Source organism: Plasmodium gallinaceum, assembly GCF_900005855.1.
Source record: "Plasmodium gallinaceum strain 8A genome assembly, contig: PGAL8A_v1_152, whole genome shotgun sequence".
In the NCBI taxonomy this organism is placed as follows: Eukaryota; Apicomplexa; class Aconoidasida; order Haemosporida; family Plasmodiidae; genus Plasmodium; species Plasmodium gallinaceum.
In genome coordinates this window covers 757,067-769,195 of record NW_021628316.1, presented here as the reverse complement: position 1 = coordinate 769,195, position 12,129 = coordinate 757,067, and the positions used below count along the sequence as shown (strand labels likewise).

Here is a 12,129-nt window from a genome sequence, read left to right as displayed (position 1 = left end):
TTTTTTTTTTTTTTTTTTTTTTTTTTTTATATAATTAGTTTATAATAAAAATGAAAATATATTATTTTTAAAAAAAAAAAAATAACCTTTATATAATGGTAAAAGGAAGGGAGACTTTGCTTCTTTTATTTCAACCATTTATGAAAAAATAACTCGAAAGAGAAAAAAAAAATATGTAATAAAATAAAATAGATATATATTAAATTAGCTTCATCTATGCAACACCAATTCTATAAAATATTTCTACAAAAGAAAGTATATGTTCATATATAGGAGAAAAAAATTCTCTTAAAAAAAAAAAAAAAAAAAAAAAAAAAAATATATACAAAAACAAATAAAAATATACACCAAAATATACAAAAAAATAAAATGTGATATTTAAAAATAAAAAAAAATTTGTATAAAAAATTTACCAAATGGTAATATGTAAGTTGATGTAATGAAAATAAATTAATGTTATGATTTCATTAAATAATTCAAAATAATACTCTAATAAAAAATTATAGCAAATATAAATGTAATTGTTTAATAGATGTGAAAGGATATATTTAATTTTAAAAAAAAGAAATAAAAGAAAAGAAAAATTTAAAACAAAATGAATGCAAGAATAAATTTCTTCGAAAAGGTCAAGAAAACTGAAATAAGGGAAATTGAAAAAAAGTTAATACATATTCATAAAACAGTTTTATCAAATTTTATTAGCTCTTATAATTTAAATAAAGAAAAAATAATTGCTTGTTGGAAAAAATGTCATATATATGAAACAGATGTAATAGATAATATAATTTTATTTTTTGAAAATTATAAGAATTTTGCAATATTCAATGAAACGAATATATCAATTGGTAAATATTTTATGTATTTAAATATTTACTTGAAAAATGTAAAAATTAAAAAAAATCCATTTAGGGCAATAAAACTACATATTTTTAATAATAATAAATGGAAAGATAAATTAATATTTCAATTTTTAAAAGATATTTTTTTAAATGATGAAAATTACACGGATTGTAAAACATTGGTAATAGAAAATTTAATTAATAATTATGATATATTTAGTGATCATATAAAATATGTGTATATCAGTATTTTAAGATACATTAATGAAAATTTAAAAATATCTTTTTTAAAAAAAAATCAAAATTATTTAAATATTTTTGCGAATTTTCTAATTACTTTTAATAGTAATGCAACAATAGAATTAAAAACAGATATACTTAAAATTTTCTTTTTTATTTCTAAAAATTTAAAAAAAATTTTATTACAATTTCCGTTTGATAAAGATATATGTACACATGTATGCTTAATACACCAACAAATTAAAAATATTATAAATAATTATGAAACTAATATAAATAATATTTTAAATAATAAAGAAAGATTTTATTACATAGTTGAGGAAAATTTTAATGAAAACGAGCATTTTGAAAAAAATAATAGTACAGTAAAAAATAAAAATTATAAAAATTGTTTTATTCATAACTCGATCAAAAATAATGAAATAAATTCCATTAAAACTAAATTTAACGAATTAAAGAAGTATGAAATAAAAATCAATGATATTAGCATAAATACTGAAATCAAAGATGATAATATAAAAAAGGAAAACACACAAAATCAAAAAGAAGAAAAAGAAATTGAAAAAAAAGACATATACGAAAATAATTACCATAGAAATGTTAGCATATTCAACAAATATGTATTGTTCATCGAAAAAATAAAAAAAATAATAGAGAATTGTGATGATATTATTAAAAAAAAAAAAAAAGAAAACCCTTTTTTAATATTATGCAAATATAGAAGTATTCTTATTATAAAATATAAATATATAATAAATGCTAATGTTAATGAGAACTTTGATTATTTTTTGCTATTTTTTAAAATAAAAAACTTATTATGTTGTAGTAGTAAAAATCCAGTTTTTATATTTATGTGTATAGAAAGCATAAATTACTGGTTACAAAAAAATGAAAAAATTCACTGGATTTTTGAAGATCTAAACAAAGAATTTTTAAATAATGAAGAAGATGAAAAAAGTAATTCACTTTTTAAATCAAATAATTGTGGAGAAGAATTTGCACAAAATAGTTTATTGAACACAAAAAGTTCTTCAAATAAAGAAAAATACAACAAATGTGAATGCATAAATGTGGTTGATGAAAATCTCTCAACAAAAATATATTATAAGAATGATGAAATTGAAAATAATTACTTAAGTGATGGAAATATTGAAAACGTAAAAGAACAAAATTATAAATGCCATGTAAAAAAAAATACAAACGAAAATGTTCTTTCTATAAAAAAATTGGAAAATAAAGAAAATTTTGATTTGTTAGAACTAGATGAAATAATGAATACAGAACAAAGTGTGAAAATTAGCAATTTAAAAATATACTTTAAAAATTGTAATTATGAAAAGAAAATAGAATATTTAAAGAAATTGTATACAGTTATAATTAGAAGTATATTATTAATATTAAAAAAGTATTCATGGTATAACATAAAAATAATATGGAATAGTTGCATGTGTGTTTATGAACTTTTATTAACTAGCAAAAAATATAAATTTATAAAAAATGATATTTATAATATTTTAACATATATTATTTTTAATCAAGAAAAAAAAAAAAAATATTTATGTTTGTCACTATTATTAAAGTATTTTAAGAAATCCATGTGTGAAAAAAATATTTTAGAATATTTATTTTACTGCTTTTTTATAGATGATGAATTCTTTATGTCTAGCTTATATGAATTAATAAAGCAATGTATAAAACATATTTTTATTCATTCAGAAGATAAATATTTATTATACTATATATTTATAAAAAATATTTTACTAACTAAACATTTTTTTTTGAAAACATTTTATATAAAGAAATTTATTGAATTATTTTTTAAAAATGATAATAATTATATATGCTTTATTTTAAATAAGGAATATTTTTATTTAAAAAAATATTTTGATGAGCATCAAAAGGTTAAAATAAAAAAGGGTGAACAAAAATATATACAGAAAAATGATCATTTAGATAATGTATTATATGTTAATAATATTAACGATTCTAAGGAAATGTTAAATGAAGATTATTTTCAAATTTTAAAAAATAAGCTATTAGAGGAAAATTGTCTTTCAGAAATTATATATAACAATATTATTAACAAAAAGGAAGAAAATATCTTTTTAAATTATAAAATTATAAATACTGAAAAAAAAGATAATATAATAATTAATAACAATAATAACTTAAAAAAATATTTTTTATATAATTTTCATTCTTTAGAAAATATAATTTTTTTAGAATTGTATACATTATGTACATTAAGAAAATATGAATATATAGAAATTGTTAACTATAAGAATGATTATTTTTATGAATTAAATAATGATTTCTTATTAAATGTTAAGATATTAAGAAATTTTCTTTATTTTTCAAGTGAGGAAATTACTTTATCAATTTTATCCTTTATATGTGAAAACAAATATTTAAATATATGTGACCTTTATTTGTTTTTAACATTTTTATCTGTATCAATAAGTAATATATCTAGAATGAGCAGAGATTCATATAAAAAATATATTTCACTTTTTTTTGAAAAATTTTTTATATTCTATCAAAGAATGATTGAATTAGAAAAAAAAAGAAAAATAGTTTACACAAAAAAAAAAGAACAAGAAGTAATGAAAAAAAATGAAGGTAATGAAAATAATGAAAAATATAATGAAAATGAAGAAATATATGAAGAATGTAATAACTATTCTAAAAAAAATGTTCATGGAAGTTATATGAATATGAAAAAAGCTATTTCATTTTTATTTGGCCCAAACTTATTAAGTGAAGATATGTATCAAAAAAATGGTTATTCATCTTGTATATTTTATTTATCAAATAAGAAGTATATGAATGAAAGAGAAAATATTTTTTTATATAATTATTACATAACTAATATAATCTTTATTTTGTTTAAAAATATAAATAAAGATATGAGTATAGAATCATCTGTGTACTGTTCTGATATACTAAAAACAATATTTGAATATTGTGCAAATTTTGAAAACATAAATTTTTTATTTTTTATTTTTAATATAAGAACAACATGGAAGGAATTATATTTGCTTTCAAAAGATATTTTTTTTAAAACTGTAAGTATAGTTCTGTTAAAAAAACATAATTTTTCATGTTTAAATAATTCTTTTATACCATTAATGAATTCTCATAAACAAGTTGATCATTCGTTTTCCGCGTTTTTATTAAATCTGTGCTTTGTTTCGTTAAATTATAACAACTATATTAAAAAAAAAGGAAATATATTAGATAATAATATTAAAAGGAACATGATATCCATAAAGTCAAATAATTTAAAATTAAATATGAATGAAAGAAATTCTACAGATTTTTTTAATTGCTTTATTAAATTTAATGATATTGCAGATATAAAACACAATAATAAGCATTTAATTAACTATATAGAATATTTATTTAATGATAATTATAAATATAATATTTCTAGAAATATCCCTTTGTATATATTAGAAAATTTTATTCATAAGATTAAAAAGGAAAATATAATGAAATTAACAAAACATAAGGATTTAGAAAATAGTATAATGTATAAACTAGCTTATTATATAAATGAATTTATATTATATTTAAAAGATAATATTAATTTTAATAATGAAATGGAAATATCAGATCTCAATAAGTTTCTGGAAATAAGTTTATGCCAATATTTGACTTACATAAATTTTGATAATTTTAAATTATTTTCATTTTTAAATAATGGTTTTTCTTGTAGCTATTTAATATTATTAAAAATATACATGTGTAATATTCTTTATTATTTTTTTAATTATTTAAATTTTTTATTTTTAAATAATTCTAACAATTTCTTTTTTGATTGTAGAGGACATATAATTTTCAGAAACGAAAATGAAAAAGAAGCATCATCAATAATAGTTTGGTTATCTATTAAATATATATGCACATTAATAACATCAATTGTTGATTTTTCTTTTAAATTTAATATTACGTCTACCAAAAATAACTCTAACTTATTTTCTGTTAATAATAAAATAAAAAATAGAATTGTGAGTAATCAAATAGAAGAAAAAAATAAAAATAAAGAAAAAATAAATTTAATGAATGACAAAAAAAATATGGAAAAAATAAATTTAATAAATGACAAAAAAAATATGGAAAAAATAAATTTAATAAATGACAAAAAAAATATGGAAAATTTAAATAATATTAATGAAAAAAAAAATATGGAAAATTTAAATAATATTAATGAAAAAAAAAATATGGAAAATTTAAATAATATTAATGAAAAAAAAAAAAATGTGTCTGTATACTTTTTTAATAATAAGGAAATTCATTTTATAATTCAAAATCTTTTATGTTTATTATTATACTCTAAACACGTAGCTTGCCAACAATATTTGTCTGACTGTTTATTAAATATCTGTAAAATTATAGTTTTAAAATCTAATGATGAAATTCAAACAATTCCATTATTCTATATATATTTTATTTTACTTATTTTTAAAGATGATAACAATATAAAAAAAAAAATGAATGAAAAAGATATAGAACCAAAAAGATCATTTAATAAGGAGAATGATTATTCTGATCAGAATGACACTATAAATGATAGTATAAAAGATAACATAAATAATAATAATGATAATAAAAATTCTGAATTATTAAATAAAATTATCATCAATTTAAATAAAATCCTAATTTCTAAAGGGGATAATAAAGATTTGAATGATATTTTATCAACGAATTTTATTAAGGTTAATTTTAATATAGAAAATTCACAAAAAGCACATATAAATTATAAAAATGAAAAAAAAGATAATAAAAATGTATATGATGAAAGGAGTTATATATTTGATTTTCAAGATATAAAATTTGAAATAAACAGAAAATTAATTATTCTCATTTTAGATAATAAAAAAATTAATATGAATTTTTTACGAAAATCTAATAATATGTGTTTAGCTTTAAATTCATTAGCCAAATCATATAGAATAAAAGAGCAATATATTATTTATAATTTTATAATAAAAATAATTATAAATTATTTATATAATGGTAATAATAAATATAAAAAAGTTATTTGTTTAAATATTATAAAACATATATATACTACTATAGATAGTAAAACTTTATATGAGTATATTAATGATATTTATAAAATATCACTAATTTATTATAAAAGTAAATTTTTTTGTTTAAAAAGTTCAAGTACATCTTTATATAACATTTTAACAAAAAGATTATTATCGAAACTAAATTTTTCGTATCATGTATCATCAAATGTATTTTATTTTTGTACAGGAAGCAAAAATAGAATATTTAAAAACATAAATTTAACATTTTTTGATTTACTTAATTCGATCAATTTACTAAAAATATTTTTAAATGTTTTTATAAAAAAGTGTCAATTGTTAAATAATGAATTTTGTAATAAATATAAATATGAATCCTTTTTCGATTATTCTAATTTTTTTGCTGAATTTATTCCTATATTAATATTTTTATCAAATATAATAATTTTTAATAATGAAGATTATTTTTTACTATATAACAATAAGGGGGATTTATCATCTACATTTAAAATATATGGAAATATTCAAAAAAAAACATTTAATTTTATTAACAATAATAACAAATCATCTAAACATAATAATTACATTAAAGATGATATTTATAATTATGTAAGTGATAGTGAAAATAATTATCATGATATGATAAATAATAATAATATAAATGATAATGTAAATAGCATAAATATTTATTTCCTTTTTTTAAGGTATTTTAAAAAATTATTTATTTATGGTAATTATTTTGTACAAGCTCTGATATGTAGAATAATTGTTAATGTGTACTTGCATATTTATCTAAAATTAAAGAAAGAAAATTTAATTTTCAATTTTTTAAATAAAATAGTAATAAATATAATTAAAAAAAAAAAGAAAAATTGCTACTTACTTTTATTTATTGAATTTATAAGGAGAAAAGAGTCCAAAACATTAATTGACAAAAATAACGGAAAATTTAGGAAAATATTTTTTCATTTTGTTAATATATTTATAAAAAGTAAAACTTATTCAGAAATCCTTTTAATTTTACAAATTTTAAATATACTGTATAGCAAAATACTTATTTCTGTAAACAAAAATTTGGTAACAATATTATATAATAAACTGTTATTATATAAAGATATGTTTTTATCCGTTTTAATCAATGAATTGTTAATGAAAATAACTAAAACTATTAATAATTTTATTTCTATTTTAGAGTTACATTTGTTGAATAAAAATGAAAATTGTATAGAAGCTTTCTTATATAAATGGAAATTATTTATAAAGAAAAGAGAAAAAAAAGAATTTAAAAAAAAAGAGAATGAAATAAATAAATTACTAAATTATAATTCTTGTAATTTTTTTTTTGAATATAATAAAAACAAATATAGTTCTTTAAAAAAAAATGAATCCAATAATACGGATGAATCTTCATATGATAATCTAAATAAAATAGATGAAAATGTAGATGAAAGAGTATATATATATATTTATTTATTACTATTTGAAATTATTAATATGTATAACGATAATATAAAAATAAAAAAATATTGTTTTAGCATTTTATTAACAGTAGTTAAATTTATATGTATTGATAATTTAGCTTTATTTGATAAGATGCAACAATATTATTTAAAATACAAAGATAAAAATTATTTAGATAAGTATATTATACATTACAGTTACCTTGTTTGTGTAAAATTTTTTAATAATTATAAAAAAGAAGATAATGAAAGAGAGAGAAATAATCTTACAGAAAATGATTTCTTTAAAAGGATATTTGAATATATATACGAAGAAAAAAAAAAAAGAGTATCTTCAATAAATTGCAATTTTGATGATTATATTTTTGATTATGCCTATTTTTATTTTCTTCTTTTTATGAATTTTCTTTCAATACTATATAATAAAAATTCAACTTCATATACAAAATATTTCGTCAATGCATTTATCAATTATGATATAATTGAATATAATTATTTATTTATAGAAAAGGAAGAAGTAAAATTAAGAAAAATGAACAACTATTTACATAATAATATTAAAAAAAATGAAAATGTTTTGAATAAAGAAGTAATTTCTTCAGAATACCATATGAGTGATCATTTTTTTTCTGAAGGAAAAAAAAAAGAGAAAAAAGAAAATTTTGATATTATTAAATGTTTCAAAAAAAATAATTGTATTCTTAAAAATTATAATAAAATACATAATAATTATTATTATAATCATTTAGAAGGAAAAAACCAAAATAATTACAATTGCAATTACAATAATAATAAATGTTGTGAAAATATAAATGAAAATAAAAAATATTTAAAGTGGTATAAAAGCGATTTAAACAGAAATATAAGAGAAATGATATATAAAAAAATAAATAATCAAAATATTACTTCTGATATAATTTATATAAAAAATCCACTGAAGCATTTGAGAACATATAATTTATTTACGAGTTTTTTTATATTATTGTATAGTTGCTTAATATTTATGTTAAATGATGAAAATGAATTAATAAGATACAATACTAAAATTTTAATTTTATATTTTATGAATAAAAATGTGATAAATATATCTAAAAACATGAACAATGTTACATGTACTGACTTCTTCATTTATTATATTATAAAATTTTATAATAAAATATCATTAAATATTTTATCATTTTGTATATATCAAACGAAAAGTTGTATCAAAAATAAATTTTATTATAATCCCATTAAATTATTTGACCAAGAAAAATATAATTTATATATAAATAATATATCACTAAATCATTTGTTTTTATTTTATTATTTATTTAGTATCACAATTAACCTTCAAAATGTACACAGTATAAAACGGAAAAATATGAAATTAAATAACCAAATGAAAAATATGAGTATGGATAGTAACGATGTTAAAAGTGATGATAATTGTAATATAAGCTTTCAAGAATATTCTGAAAGTAAATATAGTAAAATAAATTACTTGAAAAATGAGCAAAATAAAAAAGAGATTATTGATTTTTATATATTTTTAGATATATTAGACAATAAAAAAAAAGAATGTTTTGTAAACAATATAAAAATGAAAAGTTTTGATGTAAATATAACAAATGATAAAATAAATTTCGACAATTATAATTTATATTTATTAAAATATCGCCGAATATGGAAATATTTATTGAGTAATATAAAAAAGAATATGTTAAGTCGTGAAGATGACGGTTCATTAACTAATAATATAAAACTCATTGAAATATTTTATTCCACCTTAAAAATGAATTATATTCTTGATATTAAGAAAAGCCTAAATGATTACTTGAATATTTTAATGTCTAATAAAATAGTTGATTTTTTCGACTCTAATTTCGTTATTTGCTTAAGTAATTTATTTAATAAAATAATTATTCTCTTAATCAACTTGTATATTTTTTTTCAAAAAAAAACAACTTTATATTACAACAGTTACTTTTATGATGAGATAATTAAAATTAAAAGTAGTATGACATGTATTTATGATTATTTTAAATTAACAAAAAATGAAATTAATCCATTTTTATATAAAAGTATGGAGCTTTTATTAGGTATATTGAATAATGCTTTTCTTACGAACAAGAACTTCTTTTTGGATATATTTGTATTACTTTACTCTTTGAAATATTCTATATAAGATGACAAATAAAAGATTTAATTTATCAATATAATTTTTTTTTTCCCTTAAATGTTACAAACACAGTACAAAATATTTAATATGTTAAAGTGATCATATACTTGTGATTTTCTGTCTTTTGAGTTTTTCTTTCAACAATGGACTTTTTTAATGTTATAAAAGAAAAAGTTATAAAATATGAATTACAAAAACAAAAATGAAATAGTATAATAACAAAATAATATAAACGGTATATTAGATATTGTAACATTATTTATAAGTCTTCAAATTTCTGTGGAAAACATTCTTTAACATCTTTATTATGTTTATTTTCGGCATGTTCAGCTAACTGTGCAATACTTTGTGTTTTCATAAATACAGTATAACAAACCTTGTGTAAAAAAAAAAAAAAAATTAAAAGAATTAAAAAAAAATATTAAATTATCAAGTATTTTTAAAAAAATATATATTATTAAAATATATATATATATATATGTATAAATATTTTTAATACTTAAAAAAATATGTTTTAAAAATGATTACAAAAAATTTTGTGATGTTGAATGTATAAATTTTTATATACATTATATAAATTTTTAATTTAATGAAATTTTTATTTTATAACTTTGCAAGTTACGTTAAGTGCTTCTTTGTTTGCTTTTAATTGAGATTTTCCTCCTTTCACTTCAACATTTTTTCTCTCTCTTGCTTGATTTCTTTTCTGTTTTTAATATATATAAATAACACAAAAAATGAATAAAAATTTATGTATTTTTTCCTTTTTTTTTTTTTTTTTTTTTAATTAAACATACACAAGCATTGCTTCCTTTACCCATTTTTTAATATTTTCTTTTATTTAGTAAAAGATAAGTTAAATGAAAAAATATAACTTGTTAATTAATGAAAGTAATATTACACTGTAATACTGAGTATATATAAAAAGGAATTTGAATTAATTTGTAAATTTTTTTTTTTTTTTTTTACTCTTATTACATATTTTTTAAAAAGCTATAAAAAAATATATGTATATATTGTAAACAAAACAGAAATATAGCATTAAAAAAGGATTTTAAGAAATACGTCCAGAAAAAAAAAAAAAATATAGGGTATAAATGTAATATAAAAAAGAAAAAGCTATATTAACAGATAAAATTGATTTAAAAAAATAAAAAACAAAAGGCTATTAACAAATCAATTAGTAGAAATAAAATATTTTAAAATAAAATGATTGTTCGTAAATCTAATAAAAAGATATATATGGATATGACAATTTTTTTTGAATTAAATATGTATTATTTATATAATTTTTTTCAGATTACAAAACATCAACTAAATAGAATAATAATATATAAGGAAATGAAAAATTCTATTTTTTCCCTAGATTAACAGAAACTAAAAAAAATATTAAAAAAAGGTAAAACTGGTATTAATCCTCGTAATAAATTTTTATAGGAATAATTTATTGAAATTTGTGATTTAAGGGGAAATCCTTTTCCCTTTTTTTTTTATTTTATGTATTATTACCTTTTTTTTTTTTCCCTTTTGTTCTTAAGAGATTTTCAATTTATTATAAAAACGTCTTCAAGATTTTAAAATTTTAAAATTATTTTTATAATATGATATACATGCTATTACTATTTTTAATCATTTGAAAAATAATTTCTACAAAAAAAAGCATGCTTATATTTAATAATTTTAATGGAAATATTTAAAACTCTTATTCTAATCTCTTTTTTATTTTTAATATACTAAAATAAATTAATCCGTAACTTTTTACTTGTAATTTTTTTGAAGTTTTATTAATTCATGAAAAAAATATATTATGATTTAATGAAATACTTTTAGGTAAATGAAAAAATAAAAAAAAATTAAAGAATTCATTATATGAAAAATTACGGGAAGGAAATAAAAGCACTATCATAATAGACCTATATAAAATATAACAGATAAATTTTAAATATAATCAAATAAATCATATATATAATTTATATTGTATATCATTATTCTCTTAATATGTAGTTTAATAAATTGATGTTACGAAGAATTATTTATAAAAACCATAACATATGCACCCTGTTGAATTAAAAAAATACGTTTTTATATCTGTTCAAGTCATATTCTTTTGGAATTTATTTTCATAAAATTCAAGTGTGAAATTACATTTTTAAAATATATTTATAAATTATACATATAAATATATATTTATATTAATATATATTTCCTATCAATAATTTTGAGTTACATAAATTTTATTCATTTATGCTTTAGATATTTTTTATTTTTTAAATATTAAGAAAATTAATATTTTAAAAAATTACATTTTAATATTAGGTTACAGAAGAAAATAAATATTATAAAATTTTTCATATTTTTAATTGTGCGTTTATTAATTTTTAAATAAAAAAGAA

At 16.4% G+C, this 12,129-nt stretch overlaps 3 protein-coding genes across 3 annotated transcripts in view; 1 reads left to right on the top strand and 2 right to left on the bottom strand.

Annotated features, from left to right (window-relative positions):
• Window positions 1-138, bottom strand: part of DHHC8 (palmitoyltransferase, putative) — a gene marked incomplete at both ends in the record, with an annotated part of 3,605 nt that extends 3,467 nt beyond the window's left edge. The window contains one exon of the mRNA XM_028674009.1: window positions 87-138. Coding sequence (XP_028530405.1) covers window positions 87-138 — 52 coding nt within the window. The remainder of the gene's footprint in view (window positions 1-86) is intronic.
• A 457-nt stretch (window positions 139-595) lies between these two features.
• Window positions 596-9,742, top strand: PGAL8A_00517600 (conserved Plasmodium protein, unknown function; the record flags this gene model as incomplete). Its single annotated transcript, XM_028674008.1, has 1 exon — window positions 596-9,742. One exon carries the CDS (start codon window positions 596-598, stop codon window positions 9,740-9,742), a length of 9,147 nt encoding a protein of 3,048 aa, XP_028530404.1.
• A 253-nt stretch (window positions 9,743-9,995) lies between these two features.
• On the bottom strand, window positions 9,996-10,557 carry PGAL8A_00517500 (conserved Plasmodium protein, unknown function; the record flags this gene model as incomplete). Its single annotated transcript, XM_028674007.1, has 3 exons — window positions 9,996-10,112; window positions 10,347-10,442; window positions 10,534-10,557. The coding sequence occupies 3 exons, from the start codon at window positions 10,555-10,557 to the stop codon at window positions 9,996-9,998; spliced, it is 237 nt and encodes a 78-aa protein (XP_028530403.1).
• Between the last annotated feature and the right edge of the window lie 1,572 nt (window positions 10,558-12,129).